General features: G+C 59.5%; 1 protein-coding gene across 5 annotated transcripts in view; it reads right to left on the reverse strand.

Annotated features, from left to right (window-relative positions):
* The window catches only part of FZR1 (fizzy and cell division cycle 20 related 1), a 50,687-nt gene that overhangs the window by 1,517 nt on the left and 31,756 nt on the right, over positions 1-17,414 (reverse strand). For 3 of the 5 annotated variants that reach the window (XM_074384807.1, XM_074384806.1, XM_039465995.2), the window contains 12 exons: positions 9,414-9,516; positions 6,445-6,570; positions 6,254-6,317; positions 6,050-6,177; positions 5,418-5,500; positions 4,741-4,924; positions 3,901-3,966; positions 3,122-3,224; positions 2,843-3,027; positions 2,297-2,530; positions 1,534-1,638; positions 62-163 (listed from right to left, as the gene is read on the reverse strand). In XM_074384807.1, the coding sequence (XP_074240908.1) occupies positions 62-163; positions 1,534-1,638; positions 2,297-2,530; positions 2,843-3,027; positions 3,122-3,224; positions 3,901-3,966; positions 4,741-4,924; positions 5,418-5,500; positions 6,050-6,177; positions 6,254-6,317; positions 6,445-6,570; positions 9,414-9,516 (1,483 nt within the window). Of the gene's footprint in view, positions 1-61; positions 164-1,533; positions 1,639-2,296; positions 2,531-2,842; positions 3,028-3,121; positions 3,225-3,900; positions 3,967-4,740; positions 4,925-5,417; positions 5,501-6,049; positions 6,178-6,253; positions 6,318-6,444; positions 6,571-9,413; positions 9,517-12,902; positions 13,007-17,414 lie in introns of all 5 variants that reach the window. The other 2 variants (XM_074384809.1, XM_074384808.1) reach the window with 2 other exon arrangements.

The following is a 17,414-nucleotide window of genomic DNA, read 5'->3' on the forward strand; positions in this document are numbered from 1 at the left end:
TGGGGCTGGGGCTGGGGCTGGGGCTGGGGCTGGGGCTGGGGCGAGTGGCGCTGATACCGACCCACTTTACCTTTGTCGAACGGGTTTTGCTAAAGACGTTCCAGAACCTCAGGGTCTCATCTCCAGCACCAGTGACGATGGCCTCCCCGTCAGGGGACATTGCCTGTGGACAGGAGGGAAACACTCCATGTCTCCAGGTCTCTGAGGTGCCTCTGGGACAGTGCTGGGGGACTGAAGGAGGGGGAGCAAGGTGTGGGGTGGCTGGGCCCCCCAACTCAGGTTGCATGGGCAGAGCTCAGCCTCGGGCCAGGAAGGAGGGGCAGGCCGGGGTCACCATGGGCAGAAACCAAGGTTGAGCCTGTTTTGTTTTGTTTTTGTTTTTGTTTTTGTTTGTTTGTTTTTTTTTTTTTGAGACGGAGTTTCGCTCTTGTTACCCAGGCTGGAGTGCAATGGCGCGATCTCTGCTCACCGCAACCTCCCCCTCCTGGGTTCAGGCAATTCTCCTGCCTCAGCCTCCTGAGTAGCTGGGATTACAGGCACGCGCCACCATGCCCAGCTAATTTTTTGTATTTTTAGTAGAGACGGGGTTTCACCATGTGGACCAGGATGGTCTCGATCTCTCGACCTCGTGATCCACCCGCCTCGGCCTCCCAAAGTGCTGGGATTACAGGCTTGAGCCACCGCACCCGGCCTGTTTGTTTTTTAAGCTGGGATCTGGCTCTGTTACTCTGGCTGAAGTGTACAGTGGGGCAATCCTGGCTCACTGTGGCCTTGACCTCCTGGGGTCAGGTGATCCTCCCACCTCAGCCTCCTGAGTAGCTGCGACTACAGGTGCACACCACCACACCTGGCTCATTTAAAAGAATGTTTTGCAGAGATGAGGTCTTGCTATGTTGCCCAGGCTGCTCTTGAACTCCTAGGCTCAAGCCATCCTCCCACCTTGATTTCCTGAAGTGCAGGGAATACAAGCGTGAGCCACTGCACCTGGCCAAGGTTGGAGCATTTTTGCTAAAACATCAACATCCCCTTGCAAGGGGGGGACAGTCAACTCTGCAAAAATGAAGAAGGGTACAGTCAGATGTACAGATGAAAGAGAACACTTCTCAGTGAAGAAACAAAACCTTGACGAGTAAGGGCACAGAAGGACGAGAAGGCCTCCGCCCCCTTCCAGCCAGGTGCACACAGTTGCTGTGCAGGACGTCCACAGGGTCATCTGACCGGTCAGCTGTGAGTTACCGCTGGCTTTCCTCTTCACCCCTCTTTTTGGGGGAAATAAACACATGAAGAGGCTGAGGTCCTCCAGGAGGACAGAGCCCACACCTGCAGGGCTGGGAGTCGGTAAAGCCCAGGCCAACGCTGGCAATTCAACCAGCACCGGATGCCCCGACGGCCAGCCCTGCCACTGCGTCTCGCAGGGTTTTAGATCTGCACACCGTCCTCCCTAGGAACACAGGACGGGGCGCTCTGGAGCAGCCATGGCTGGCACTTTTTCCAGAATCCCGGGGCACCTTGAAGTGCCCGGCGCGCACTCACCAGGTACAGCACGCGGTAGGAGTGCCCAGTCAGCTTGGCCACCTGGGTCAGGGAGGGGTACTTCCAGACGAGGATCTGGTTCTGCGAGTAGCCGTGCGTGCTCACCTGCGGGGTGGGAGGGAGTGCTGTGGTCCGTGGCGGGGAACGAGGCTGGGTGTGATACCTGCTGCCCCCCACACACCCAACCCGAGTCCACAGGAGAGCTCGGAGCTGCCAGCCAGCTGGGGAGAAGCAGGGGATGCGGGCTGTGGCTCCACCTCCTGGCTCCGTCTGGGAAGTGTGGAGGTCACAGCTCGGCCCCCCACCCACTTCCAAAGGCTGGAGCCCAACAAGGACCCACAGAAGGCCCACAGCCCCTCTGCCCCACCTGCAAGTCATCCCTGCATCTGTCCTGGGGACACACAGCCCAGAGAAGCTGGGGCAGGACAGCGTGCCAGCGGAACCCACTCCGTCCTGGGCCGCCTCTCCGAGCAGAGGCAGCCATTGGAGCTCCCCAGCTCCTCACAGAGCCACCAGGTGTGGCTGCAAAGGGGGCCCAGAAGCCTGAGTGTTGCCCCAGGTGAGGTCCTGGGGAGGTCCTGATGGGGCCCAGGGGCCCTGCCCCACCCCACTGAGCTCCCTGCCTCCTCACCCCGCCTCCTTCACCCATCTCCCTTCAGAGCAACTCTGACCCATCTCCCCACCGGCCACTGTCAGATGGCACAGGGCCGGCGGGATGCACACCCCGAGGCCTGGTGGGAGGAGGCCGGGCCCCCATGCTCACCAGCTCATTGGCGTGCTTGGACCAGGCCAGATTGCACACTTGGGAGCCCGTGTCGATACACTGCAGCGGCTGCCCCGTCAGCGTGTTCCAGAAGCGGATGCAGCGGTCGGCCGTGCCGCCCCCTGAGGCCAGCAGGCCGTGCTGGTGCGGGGACCAGGCAATGGCCTTCACGGCCGCCAGGTGCTCCGTGTACTGCTGCACGGGACTCAGGCTTGAGTGATTCCAGACCAGCAGCTGGGGGACAGGGGCTGTGAGGCCGGGGCTGTCCCAGTCCTGTGGTCCCACACGCTGGTCCCCACTGGAGTGAAGACCTGCCGTGGTACCCACCCCACGCCCCTCCTGCTGCTCCCCCAAGGACTCCTGGGGGCACACGCTCGTCCCCGCGTGCTACAGAGCGGGACTGGCTGAGCAGGAGGGACGAGCCCGAGGCCCTGCCGACGGCTGTGGAGTGGGCCCCATGCCTGTCCCCAGCCCAGGCTCCGCCGTCACTGCCAGCGTGAGGGCCGCAGCTTCTGGGAGGGGAAGCCGGGCTCTAGGCGCGCGTACCTTGTTGTCATTGCCCCCCGAGGCGAGAAGCTGGTGGTCCGTGGACCACTTCAGCCCGCACACCTCCTGCCGGTGGCCCTGCAGCCGCCGCTCAGACTGCAGCGGGGGGGTGCGGATGTCCCTCTGCAGGATCATGCGGTCCCGGCTACCAGATGACAGCTGGTCAGCGTTCCAGGCCAGCGCCCCTGGAGGCCAGGCAGAAGCAGGGGTGAGCGTCTCCTGGCCTCGGGGAGCTGGGGCCTTGGGGAGCCAACCCACCACAGGACCCAGGCTCCTCACCGACGCGTGCCGTGTGGCCCTCCAACATGGACAGCTTCTTCCCTGCAGCTGCGTCCCAGATTTGCACAAAGCCCTTGTGTGTGCCCACCGCCACGAGGTTCCCCTAGGACAGAAGGCATGGCCAGAGTGCCAGGGTCAGGTCTGGTCCAAGGACTCTGCCCAGCCTGGACCTGGTCACCCTAGGCTCTGTTCACCAGGGCTCTGGATGGTTCCCCTAAAAACCCCTGAATGCATGTCCCTTTGATGAAGCTTACACCCCGTCAGCACATTCCACGATGGCAGATATGCCCCGCACACACAGTGCCAGGGGTTGTCAAGAGTCCAGCCAACAGACTCAGGGTGTGTGACCCTCCACCACTAGGACCAGCCCTGGGCAGCTCTGGGCAGAGTAGAGACCCTCCCCGTGACACGCTTCAAAGTTGCTGCTGGGATGTTTTCATCATAATCTGAAACACAACTAAAGCTCACTCGACGCTTAGTAGAAACTGCAGCGCCAGGTGGAGCGCAAGTCCGAGACGGGACGTGCCCCACGGCAGGACTGGGGTGTTGTTTCCCCACTGGTCCTGCCATTCTTTCTCCGGGGCTGCCGGGTCCCTCCTTGCTCTTGTTACTCCCTCTACCACCACCACCCCAAGGCCAGCGACAGTGGGGGACACAGAACTATGCTTGGACACCAAAGACTTCAGGGCACACACTGGCCCCTCTGGGTCTGCAAGGTACCAACACTGTCAAGGGCCCCAACAGACCTCCCAGGTCGGGGACAAGCCCTCTACACTCACCCGTTCAGACCAGCCCACAGAGGTCACTGAGTCCCCTTCCACTGAGAGGTCACAGAGCCGCGTCACCTGATGGTAGACGTCAATGTGTCTATGTGAGCTTTGCCACTGGTCAAGAAGCACCAGTCTATGAACGCAACCATCACACCTCTACTCTCTCATCCACCCACTCAAAGAGGCACCGTCCCACCCACTCTCCTCCCACTGTCCTCCCACTGTCCCCCCACTCTCCCATCCACTCTCCACCCACTCTCTCCACCTACTCTCCACCCACTCTCCACCCTCTCACTCATCACTCCAGGCCCGGGGGCTGCCTGGGTTGGTCAATGCTGGGACCCTGCAGGCTCAAGCTGGGTGTGGAAAAAAGGTAGAGGTGCAGGGGGCACAGGACTGCATGGGACAAGCCTAAGATGGGAGGAAGATGTCCAGTGCTGTGGGGCTCCTGCTGCCAAGAGGGGACACCAAAATGGTGAGGACGGGACCCAGAGGGGTGCTACCAGTAAGGAGACTGGGGCTCCAGTGGGGACCCCATTCTGTTACAGATGCCACCACTGGAGGGGAGAGCCGTGGCTGGGAGGGCCGTGGCTGAGAGGAATGCAAAGGACATGACCAAGAAGGCTTGGAGGGCTGGAAGGGCTGTCGCTGGGAGGGCAGTGGCTACAAGGGCTGGGGGGTCTGTGGCTGAGATGGCTGGGAGGCTGGGAGGCTGGGAGGGCCGAGGCTGGGAGGGCCATAGCAGATGCCTAGCTCGTACTGACGCTCCCCAGATCCTGGCTGGTATTCTGAGGGCCACTAGCGGCTGGAGAGGCTGCTGTGCACATGCACACAGTACACAGCACCCACCTGGCTGGTGCAGGCACTCCACAGGTACACGCAGGTGCCCAGCCCCACGCTGAGCACGTTGAGGGACGACCAGTCCACCAGGTTCAGGTAGAAGTCATCCTGCAGCTCGGGCGCATCCAGCACCTTGAAGGGGATCTTGGAGATCTTGCGGGTGGGTTTCCGTGGAGACCGGAGCAGCTTCTGACTGCAGAGGTGGCCACGTGGCATCCGTCAGCCACTGCACTTGGGTCACTTCTTGCAAACGCATAGAAAGTATCTACTCCCCTGCCGGCCCCATGAGCCTGGTCCAGCCCCTCCAATCACTGCCGCCATGGTGTGATCCTAAACCCGGGGACGGCCCCACAGCCCTTCACCCTCAGGTCTCTGGCTCTCCTGGGCTCCCTCTCACAGCTGTGCTGGCTCTGCTGCCCACACCTCCCCCAGGCAGCCCTTCCTGACCCCTCTCTGAGGCCAACACTGCCAGCCACGGTGTGTTCTCGGTGAGGGGGTCGCTGGGCCGCTCTGGCCTGGTGTACACTTCTGCTACTGACTATGGCTAATGGGGGGCTGCGCCCCCTCCACTCTCAGGACCCTGGGGGAGGACACAGTCACAGCTCCAGGCCACCAGGGGAGGCGCCCTTCAGCCCCACCGACCAGGCCCCACAGGGACACATGGTGCTGAGGAACCCTGTACCCACCTCTTGTTGCTGACGGGAGACAAGGAGTACGGCGACACGTCATTGCCGTCGTCGGGGCTTGAGCGCTTGGTGCTGAGGGAATACTGGGGAGCGGGCGACACACTGGATAAGCGGATGCCCAGGCCCTGGGACCCTCCGAGCTGGACCCCCGCGCTCCTGGTACTGCTCACAGCCCTAAAGCAGGCACTGAGACCACGTTTGGAGCAGCTGTGAACAGGAAGGCACCTTCCCAGCAGGGACTGTGAAGGCACCCACGCAGGGCGCTGTGTGATCCTGCCTTCGGGCTCCGGAATCTTCTGGACAGAACAGGGCCCTGTGGCAGGACCCAGTGCTGCCTCCCTAGGGCAGGACCCCCACCGGCTTCAGTATTTGAGACCCCAGGTAGCATCGGTGTGGGGAAAAAAAGCCCAAGAGGCTGAGCCCAGATTCCTCCTGTACCTCCACTTCCCAGCTTGCCTGCTGGGCCAGCGGCCTTCGGCCCAGAGAACCAGGGCCCCTGGCCTGGCTGAGGAGCAGGGTCAGGATAGGGTGCTGGGCCACGGCCAGGCCTGAGAACCAGGCTCGGGGAGGCAGAGCTGGTACCTGGGAGGTTGCCACTGGGAGACGGCTCTGGGGTGGGGCTGCGGGCTCACCGTGAACAGACCCTTCTTCTCGGGCGTGGAAGGCTGCAGCCTGCGGTCCTCGGTCTGCGGGTCCTGCACCTTCTCGATGCCGGCGCCCAGCAGCTCGTTCTTGAGCAGGGCGGAGTAGGCCAGGCCATCTGTGGGCACCAAGCACAGTGAGGCGGGGCAGGGCGGGGCAGCCTGTGGGGCAAGCGAGCAGGCTCTGACCCTCACCTTTGCCATTGTCTGAGGTGGCGTCCTTGGCTTTCCGGTTCTGACTGGGAGACTTCTCATTCTCCTGCAGGGAAGAGAGAGGAAGGGAGGAGCTGAGGTACCTGCTCGTGCCCAGTCTCGAAGCGAGGAGGCTTGGAGGGGCCCTGGGCCTCCCAGGGGGGGTCCCGTCTCCTGCCCAGCCGGCCCCTCACATTGATCCTGTGGAAGTTCACGCTCCAGTTGGCCCCCGCTCTGGAAGGGATGAAACGGTCTCCGTGCTTGCTGGGCGAGGACACGGGGGAGCTGGCAGGCGTCAGGGTCCGCCGCATCTCCGTGACCTGAAGGGCGTCAAGGGAGGGCTTGCTCTCAGTCCTGAGCCCCAGTGGCCCAGCCCGGCCTCTCTCCACATTTGGCCACTGAGCAAAGGGGGCTTCGGTCTTGAAAACCCAAGGGGTGGAGCCACACAGTCACTCTCGGTCAGGGATTTCTGTGCTAGAAGCTTTCGGAAGGTGCCAGGTCCACAGGCAGGCTCAGCCTCCCAACTATGCCAGGCAGGAGGGTGGAGGACAGGGCCACGGGATGGGTGGGGGCGGCAGGAATGGGGGCCACGGCAGAGGAGACAGAGCCAGGGAGCAGGGCTGGATAAGACCCCGACTGCCCTCCCAGAGCTGCGGAGAAGCCCCACGTTCACAGTTTCTGAACAGTCACAGATGCAGGCCTCGACGGCACAGGACACGGAACAGCTGTGCCCAGAACCGCCTGGGAGCATAGCCTCCCTTACCCCCATTTCCTGCCAGGAAGTTAAGAGAATGGGTCCACGCCACCCGTCTAACCCTCCAACCCCATCTGACCATCCCCACGCCACCCTTTTTCTTTGAGGGCTCTGTTACAAGCTGACTGGTGTCCCAAAAAGGACACTGTGAAGTCCTGAGCCCCGCTACTGGGAATGAGACTGTGTCTGGAACATGGGTTTCTTGCAGATGTAATTATACTCAAGTTAAGTGGAAGCCATTAGGGTGGGCTCTGATTTGATAACAGGTGTCCTCATATGAAGAGGGAAACACGGGCTGGGCACGGTGGCTCACGCCTGTAATCTCAGCATTTGGGAGGCCGAGGCGGGAGGACAGCCTGAGCTCAGGAGTTCACAACCAGCCTGGGCAACACAGTGAAACCCCATCTCTACTACAGTACAAAAAATTAGCCAGGCGTGGCAGTGTGAGCCTGTAGTCCCAGCTACTCGGGAGGCTGAGGCAGGAGAATTGCTTGAACCCGGAACGTGGAGGTTGCAGTGAGCTGAGATCACGCCACTGCACTCCAGCCTGGGCGACAGAGTGAGACTCCGTATCAAAAAACAAACAAACAAAAACAAAAAAAAAGAAGGGGAAACATGGACAGAGAGACACACGAGATGTTCCTGGGAGGGAGGCAGAGGCCAGAGGGACACAGTCACAGCCATGGACAGCACAAGCTCCCAGGCGCTGGGAGAGGGAGGAAGGGCCCTCCCCTGGAGACTGGAGAGGGAGTGCAGCCCTGCCCACACGGTGACCTCTGGCTCCCCAGGACTGGGAGAGGTTCCGCGAATGCAGCGTGCGTCCCATGCGCGGTCTCTCTGGTGGAGGCCCAGGAAACTCAGGCTCAGGTAGGGTCATGTTCTGTCTGTTGTTCCATTTCCCTACCCCCAGCCCCTGACATTGACTGTCAGGGGCCTCACACTTCGGAGGGTTCCAGGGAGTTCTCTCCACAACCTAGCACTCTGTCTGGGTCTGAAGGTGGCTCTGTGCCATATAGTCCAGGCTGTATTGGTTGATCGCAGAGCAGGACGGGCGTGTGGGGAGCTCTCCCACACTGCAAATGCCCGCTCCTCACCCATTTCTCGTTCACATCCAGGCCTCACTGCACCCGTGAGACTAGAAATGCACTGGGTGGAGGGGTGCTGGGTCCTCACACCACGCCCAGCCCCGCCACGTATCACTGGGACCGCAGGCACACAGAGCGCTCAGGCCCCCACCATCCTCCCAGCAGCCCCAAGAGCGCTCTGGAGGCTGAGGGCCGGCACGAGGGCTGCTCCCTGCTGCTAGGAGGCCGGGCACCTAGATCCTCTCTGTGCACACAGACACCCCTGTATTTATGCCTCTCTGCCTGAAACCCTCCAAGCTGCAAAGACTAGTCTAATTCTACGCTACTTTTCTTCCACAGTGGCCCTGTGCCTTTACCAACGGGGACCCTGCTCCATCACGCATGGTCCTGGATCTGCCTCCCTGGCTCTGTCCTGCGGGGCTTCGGGGTCGAGCTGCACCAGAGGGAAAGGGGGCTGTGGTCGGTTCCCGCGGGTCCCAGAGCCCAGACTCTGGGGTCTGAAGCTGAATTACGCCTTGAAGGTGAGTCTACCCAGGACCAGCCCAACGCCTGGGCACAGAGGGCACCGGTGCTGGGGGAGCTGTGACGAGGCAGCCCCTCCCCACAGGCCCATGCCTCTCGGACCCACCTGGGTGGGCGTACTCAGGACAATAGCAACTGAGTCTATGAGAATGACAGCTCGGGCGTCTGTCAGAGGTCAGGGGCTGGTGGCCAATCAGGCTAAGCCTGACGTTATTCTGACCCAGGCTTCCTGTTATGTAGATGGCAACAGGAGTCTGGTCCCAAAGACGCCCACAGGAGTCGGGTGGGGAGGCAGGTGAGGGATGTGGCTGTCACACAGCTGGTGCCAGCCACAAGCACCAATCACAAGCACCAGCCCTGAGCCATTGGCGTACCCGGAGCCCAGGGCAAGGCAAACACGGCAGGGCTGGGGAGGCGGGATGGAGCACAAGGAAGGACAAAACCAGGCCTCCCTAATTCCACAAGGTTCCAGATTCACCCGGGGCTAGGAGGCAGGAATGGGTCTCCCTAAAGGCTCTGCAGACCACCCTGGGCCTCTGCTCATGGGGCCACCCCAGCTCCACCACTCTGGGCCTTCTGCCTCCCTGTCCCTCCAAGCCCCACTGGGCTCTAACTACGGCCCTGGGGATGGCAGCAGCCCTGACACCCCAGGAAGTAGAGGCCCCATGTGACCTGCGGGACTGGGACCTGAGTGGTCTGTGGGGCTCCAGGCTATGACAGTGGGGGCTCCTGAGGCTGCTGGCCAGGGCAGAGGCAGCTGGGGGAGGGGAGCTGCAGTGGTAGACGGGGTGGGGACACTCACACGGGGCATGGTGTTCTCGTTCTGGATGACAATCTGGCGGAGTAGGCGCCGCTCATAGTCCTGGTCCATGGCGAGGCAGGGCTCGGCCCGCAGCAAGGTCCGCCTGCAGCAGGAAGGGCAGGAGAGGTCAGTGAGGCAGGAGCTGCTGCTTGGGGGCCTTGGCTGCACCTCCAGACCCTAGGAGCCAGAGTGACCGTGGGCTCCTCCCGGCTCCTCTGCAGGGACCTCCTGCCAGCCCCGGCCTCATTCTGGGTGAGGCTCCCCTCAGCCTGGCCCCGGCTGCTGCTCACAGACCCTACCAGCCTGTACATCTGCCCCAGAAGGGGGCTTTCTGCCCTGGAGGTCCCGGGAGGGAGGCGGGGGCTGGAGTCCCGGCGGTCCCCGCAAGTACTCTTCCCAGAGTGTGGGCAGCCTCCAAGTCCTGAGGCGCCAAGGGGACCCAGGTTCCTGAGCTACATGTGCATGTGCATGCAAGGAGGTGCCACCAGCCACACCAGCTCCGAGGCAGTGTGCGAGAGCTGGCCACACATAGGCCCCGCGCCAGCCAGGTGGGTCGAGGCCCAGGGAGACCAGGCCACGGCTTGGGGACATCAGCCTCCAGTGGACAAGCCACATCCATGCTCAGCTACAACCAAAGTAACATCCAGGGGCCCGTGCAGACCCCACAGTGGACCAGGATCAGCCAAACCAGAAAGGCCCCTCTGAGGTGGGGGTGCATTTATGTTGAAGCCTAAAGGACAGTGGCGGTGAGGAGACTGGCCCAGAACTTTCCAGAGGGAGATGCACAGCCTGAGGCAGGAAGGGGCTTTGCACGAGAACAAAGTAAAGGCCCCTGTGACCAATGGAGACAGAAGGTAGCCAAGAAACAACACTCTTTCCATCAGGGCCAGCAAACCACAGCCCGAGGCCACGCACAGGCTGCCAGTCTGTAGCTACACTAGTTCTTTTTTTAGACAGGGTCTTGCTCTGTCGCCCAGGCTGTAATGCCATGGCACATCACAGATCACCACAGCTTTGACCTCCTGAGCTAAAGTGTGGTGGCACGCACCTGTGGCCCCAGCTACTTGGGAGGCTGAGGCGGGAGGATCACTTGAGGCTGGGGTTTTGAGGCTGCAGTAAGCTATGATCATGCCACTACACTCCAGCCTGGGTGACACAGCAAGACTCTGTCTCAAAAATTTTAAAAAGTTAAAAAAAACACCTAGAGTTTACCATCTTGACCACGTTGAAGTATGCAGTTCTGGCTCAGCATGGTGGCTCATGCCTGTAATCCCAGCACTTTGAGAGGCCAAGGTGGGTGGATCACCTCAAGTTGTGAGTTCAAGACCAGCCTGACCAACATGGAGAAATCTCGTCTCTACTAAAAGTACAAAAAAATTAGCCAGGTACACATGCCTATAATCCCAGCTACTCAGGAGGCTGAGGCAAGAGAATTGCTTGAACCTGGGAGGTGGAGGCCGCAGTGAGCCAAGATCACGCCACTGCACTCCAGCCTGGGCGACAGAGTGGGACTCCATCTCACCAAAAAAAAAAAGCATCCAGTTCAGTGTCGTTTAGCACATTCCCATGGTTGCGCAGCCACCACCACGATCACCTCTAGAGCCTTCTTATCTTCCCACTCACTCCCCAGCCCTCTCCCAGACTCTGGTGACTTTGGCAGGAAGTTCCTCAAAGGTTCACCACAGTTGCTGTCAGTGAGGAAAGCTTTGTCCAGGTCTGCTCCTGACGTTCACTGATGGTACAGTTACGTCAAAGTAAGAGAAACCCAGTTAGCGCGTGACCCAGCACTTCCCACACACACCCAGGAGAAAGGGAAAGACACAGACCCACAATTCACAACGGCCAGGAGAGCAAAACCCTGCATGCCCATCAGCAAGTGAGGCACGCACCAGTGCAGCCCTCCACACGCCAGAACATGACCCAGCCACGAAAAGGAGCGTGGCTCTGACCCAGGCCACAGCGTGAACGCACCCAGAGGACGTCACACCCCATAAGAGACGCCAGGCACGAAGGGCTGCGTGAGGGTCTGGGAGGGCCCTGGAGGAGGCCGACTCAGAGACCCGCCTTTCTAAGAAACAAGACACCAGAGGCATGCACTGGCTTGAGTCAGCAGGTGGGGACACACCTACCAGGGTTTGCCGCCCTCCTGTCATCCCAGGCACCACCCTGTCCTGAGATACTGAGGCGGTCAGCCTGATCCACCTCGACAGCCCCAGGCGGCCTCTGACTAGCTCCTGGCCTGGAGCTGGAGATAACGTCTACCACACGGCTGCTGCTTCTGCAGAAGCCCACAGGCAGTGCTGCCTGGGCCTGCAGTCACGGGACACAAGGGGTCCCTGGCTCGGCTGCATGGAGCCAGTCAGGCTCTGAGGGACAGGAGCATGCAGCCCGAAGTCCCGTGTTAGTGGGTTTTCTCGGCTTATCTCACGTCCCCTCTGCAAGGCCTCATGGAGGGGGTGCCAGCCCCACTGCCTGTGCAGATGAGGACACGAAGGTGGAGTGAGGGGCAGCAATGCCCATGGCCACACAGAAGGCCCAGGGTCCTCTACGTGGCTCAGCCCAATGCACAGGGTAATCCAGGCAGCCACAGAGCAGCGGAGAACCGGCAGTTCTCCCTCCTTCAGCCTGCTGCTCCCAGGGCCAGGTCACATCACCAGCCTCCTCCCCAACCCCTTCTCCCCTGCCCAGGGCTGGCCTCTCCCCACCCACAGTCCCCACCAGTTCTCCACAGGGCGCAGCCACCTCCCACAGCCCCGAAGGCACACGTGTCCCCAACATGCCTAACCACTCCTGAGGCAGCAATGACCATCCCAGGACGAAGAGAGGCCTGAGACCCAGGAGAGCTGTAGGTGTGGGCCGCCCAGGACTGATTCACAGATGAAGAGGGAATCTATGCAGATCCTGAGAGCCAGGAGAGCTGTCAGTGTGCTCCCTCCTCCCCACCCCCCACCCCGACCTGGGACCAATTTGTAGATGAAGGGAATCTACACAGATCCACCAGCACTTATAGAAACCTGGAGCAGAGACCACCGGCAAAGGCAGAACTGTAGCATGGAAAACCCACTCTGGGGGCAGGGGCTCCTGGGGTGGGTCTCCATCAGAACGCAGTGCTGGTCCAGGCCATGCAGGGGTGCTGTGTGCAGCCACAGAGGACATCAGCCATGGCCCCGGCTGGGGAGGACAGCTGGAAGCATCTGCTTCACAGACAACAGTGCTGAGACAGTAGCCTGGACCCTTTAGCACAGCAAAAGCCAGGCAGGACCCAAACACAGCTCCAGTGCGGGGGTGAGGGAGCTGCTGCTAAGACTCCAGGAGTCCCGGAGCCGAGTGCTGAGGAACTTGTTCAACCCCAGCAAATACGAGGCCAGAGGGAGACCAGCCCTCTGCCCTCCGCCCTCCTCGGGGTAGATCAGCCACCACCGGCAGCTCCACGCGGGTCGCCCAGCACTACCAGCTTCCCAGGCCCCGTGCAGCCGGCAGGTAACTCACCATGTAGACACGGCTGCCGCAGGGCAGATGATCCGGGCAGCCAGGGGTGTGGGGTGCTGACCCCGGGACCTGTGCTGAGGCCACCTCACATGGCAGCAGGGACTCTGCAGGTGCAACGGAACATTTCAGGGGATGGCAGGTGTGGACGGGGCTTCCCAAGATGCTTATGCTCACCCTGGTCCTGGAGCCCCTCTCTCTGCCCAGTCCTGCATGGGGTACGCTGCCCTCTCTTTCCTCTCTGTGCCCCCACAGCCCCCGACTTCTGAGCGCCCCATCCTAGAAGGATATGGTGGAGGGTCATTCATTGATCAACACGCACATACAGGACCCTCTCAATGACAGGGCCACAGCCCCATCTGCCCACTGGAGTGAGCTCCCTACCCAAGGGGGCAGTGTGGGAGGAGATCAAGCTGGGGGAGCAGCATTCTAGGCAGCGGCATGTGCTACCTGGAAGCACTGTTTTTGGAGCCAGGGTCTCTTGCTCTGTCGCCCAGGTTGCAGTGCGGTAGTTTGATCACAGCTCCCTACAGCCTCCACCTCCTGGGCTCAAGCTATGCTCCCTCCTTAGCCTCCTGAGTAGCTATGACCAGGGACGCATACCACCATGCCGTGCTACAGGAAACACATCTGTCAAAGCGGCCCCCAACGACCAGCTCCCAAAGTGAAAGCAAGATAGACACCAGCGCCAGCAGACCCCATTCCCCCGCTCAGAACAGTCTCCCCAAGACCTGGCACCCCACAGAGGGACCCATGGGCGTGGGAGCACAGGCACAAGCGGAACAGCTCCAGGACTGCGCTCCATGCCAGCACCGCCCCTGCTCCAGATGTGACTGGGGGTGAGGCCCAGCCCTTCCCAGGTCCTAGTGGAGCCTCTCCCGCTTCTGTACCTTTCAGCAGCCCTGGCCAGGCCTTCTCCAAGAATGGAAAAACTCATCATCAAGTCTTACTCATTAAAGAACTTAGTTGCGAGGCAGGGCAGGAGAATACCAGGAGTTTGAAACCAGCCGACATGAAGAGACCCCGTCTCTACAAAAAACAAAGAGGCACTGTGGGGGCGCTGAGGCGGGCAGATCATCTTGGCTCAGGAGTTCGAGACCAGCCTGGCCAACATGGTTAAACCCTGTCTCTACTAAAAAATAAAAATTAGCAGCCAGGCGCAGTGGCTCAAGCCTGTAATCCCAGCACTTTGGGAGGCCGAGGCGGGTGGATCACGAGGTCAAGAATCGAGACCATCCTTGGTCAACATGGTGAAACCCCGTCTCTACTAAAAATACAAAAAAAAATTAGCTGGGCATGGGTGACGTGTGCCTGTAATCCCAGCTACTCAGGAGGCTGAGGCAGGAGAATTGCCTGAACCCAAGAGGCGGAGGTTGCGGTGAGCCAAGATCGCGCCATTGCACTCCAGCCTGGGTGACAAGAGCGAAACTCCGTCTCAAAAAAAGAAGAAAAAAAAAAAGACGGGGTTTCACCATGTTGGTCAGGCTGGTCTTGAACTCCCAACCTCAGGTGATCCGCCCACCTTGGCCTCCAAAGTGTTTGGATTACAGGCGTGAGCGACCACATCCAGCGGGAACTTTTTTCTTTTTTCTTTTTTTTTTTTTGAGACAGAGTCTCACTCCATCGCCCAGGCTGGAGTGCAGTGGCGACCTTGGCTCACTGCAATCTCCACCTCCCAGGTTCAAGTGATTCCCCTGCCTCAGCCTCCCGCATAGCTAGGACTACGGGCACGAACCACCATGCCAAGCTAATTTTTTGTATTTAGTAGAGACGGGATTTCACCATGTTGACCAGAATGGTCTCAATCTCCTGACCACGTGATTCACCCGCCTCGGCCTCCCACAGTGCTGGGATTACAGGTGTGAGCCACCGCGCCCGGCCGGAATTTTTATCTAAAATTACTGACTGACTGACTGAGATGGAGTCTTTACTCTTTGTCCAGGCTGCCATCCAGTGGCACAATCTCAGCTCACTGAAACCTCCGCCTCCCAGGTTCAAGCAATTCTCCTGCCTCATCCTCTCGAGTAGTTGGGATATGGGTCCCCACCAGCATGTCCAGCTAACTTTTTATATTTTTAGTAGAGACAGGGTTTCACCATGTGGGTCAGAGAACTCCTGACCTCAGGTAATCCACCTGCCTCAGCTTCCCCAAGTGCTATGATTACAGGCCTGAGCCAGCACGCCTGGCCAGAATTTTTGTTTTGAGACAGGGTCTCATTCTGTCACACAGGGCTGAAGAACGGTGGTCCAATTATGGCTCACTGCAGCCTTTGCCTCCTAGGCCAAGTGATCCTTCCACCTCAGCCTCAGGAGGAGCTAGGACCACAGGTGTCCTCCCCTAGACCCAGCCAATTTTTGTATATTTTACAGAGACGGGGTCTTCCCATGTTGCCCAGAAACTTCTGGGCTCAAGCAATCTGCCTGCCTCGGCCTCCCATAGTGCTGGGGCTCCAGGTGTGAGCCACCACACCCAGCCAGCATTTTTCCAGAATGACAAAATGTAAACAAGTACGACCAGCGGCAGTGGCGGTAACCACGTGCACTGAAGCAGGCGCTGGCAGACTCCGCTTGTGATTGGCTAAATATCATCCCCCACTTCCCCAGAATACTGATGCTGCCTGAAGTCAACACTGAGAGCAAGCAGTCAGCACCAGCCACAGCTGCAGACAGTCCTCAGCACACATCGCTGCTCAGCAGCACATGGCCACACCTGACAAGCCTTCCTCGTCAAGAGAGACACTGTGAGCTGACCCCAAATGTCAGCAGGCGGCGGCAGCCAGTCAACTGGCCACACAACTAACTCACTCACACTGCCCAAGGCCAGTGGGCAAAACCATGGGGCCTAGGCCTGCCCAGCAGCCTGAGACCCAACTCCTGTCTGTCCCTGCAGTGAGGGCAGGGGCGTACATGCCGGGTGTACATACTGTCTTCCCACCTCCGAGGTCTGGAGGGACACAAGTCCTGCGTCTCAGCAGCCATAAGAGACATGGCTGTTGAACTGAACGCCGGGAAAATCAGGAGACCGCAGGGCAAACACACCACCAACACAGGAGGAAAGAAAATGACAAACTGGGGCCGGGCGCGGTGGCTCAAGCCTGTAATCCCAGCACTTTGGGAGGCCGAGGCGGGTGGATCACGAGGTCAAGAGATCGAGACCATCCTGGTCAACATGGTGAAACCCCGTCTCTACTAAAAATACAAAAAGTAGCTGGGCATGGTGGCGCGTGCCTGTAATCCCAGCTACTCAGGAGGCTGAGGCAGGAGAATTGCCTGAGCCCAGGAGGCGGAGGTTGCGGTGAGCCGAGATCGCGCCATTGCACTCCAGCCTGGGTAACAAGAGCAAAAAACTCCGTCTCAAAAAAAAAAAAAAAAGACAAACTGGGAGAAGCATGTGCCACCCACAGGAGAGCCCAAACTAGCAAAGGACACCAACAAACCATGCTGGGAAAGGACCAGCTCCCCCTCGCAGCCACGAGCTGCCAGTCCAACCAGGACACTGCCCTCCTGCCTGTCAGACGGGGGATGCTGCGGACTGGGAGACTTGGCCTCGCCAGCCCAGGCGCAGGGAGAGAGAGCCACGTGTGCTCATGGTTGGCAGAAACCGCAAACTGTTAAGGCTTCAAAGAAAGGCAATTTAGCAATTGCTTCCAAAATTTAAAAAATGCACATCCTCTGTGATGCAGTATTTCTACTTCTAAGAATTTATCCTTAGAAACTCCGGGTGCATGTATGCAGAGATAAAGTCACTGCGGCAGATCGTCAGAGCGGAAGATGCAAGAGGCCCCCAGACAGGGGGTAGAAGAGGCTGCGAGACCCACTGCACAGAAAAACAGCCCATGCAGAGCACACTGCTCCCAGAGGGTTCAAGAAGCGGCTAGTCACAGTGGGGTTTAGGGAGAGGAAGGAGAGGATGGGGGCTGGGGGAGGAAGGAAGCCTTATTTCTCCTTCCTTCTCCTGGCACCTCAATTTGTACTTCTTGAATTCTGTGTCACGTGAACTGTGAGCTATTCAAAAAAATAAACCAGAAGGCAGAGATGGGCCAGGCGGGCTCCGGATGAGACCAGGCACCATCACATTCTCACTCCTTTGCTGGACGCTCAGAAGGTTTCACTGTAAACTGTTAGAGCAAGAGAAATCAGGATCTGAAGTTGTTGTTAAGAAATTCCTGGCCCAGCCGGGTGCGGTGGCTCAAGCCTGTAATCCCAGCACTTTGGGAGGCCGAGGTGGGTGGATCACGAGGTCGAGAGATCGAGACCAACCTGGTCAACATGGTGAAACCCCATCTCTACTAAAAATACAAAAAATTAGCTGGGCATGGTGGCGCATGCCTGTAATCCCAGCTACTCAGGAGGCTGAGGCAGGAGAATTGCCCGAACCCAGGAGGCGGAGGTTGCGGTGAGCCGAGATCGCGCCATTGCACTCCAGCCTGGGTAACAAGAGCGAAACTCCATCTCAAAAAAAAAAAAAAAAAAAAAAAGAAATTCCTGGCCGGGCGCGGTGGCTCAAGCCTGTAA

Source organism: Saimiri boliviensis, chromosome 14 (assembly GCF_048565385.1).
Source record: "Saimiri boliviensis isolate mSaiBol1 chromosome 14, mSaiBol1.pri, whole genome shotgun sequence".
Classification (NCBI taxonomy): Eukaryota; Metazoa; Chordata; class Mammalia; order Primates; family Cebidae; genus Saimiri; species Saimiri boliviensis.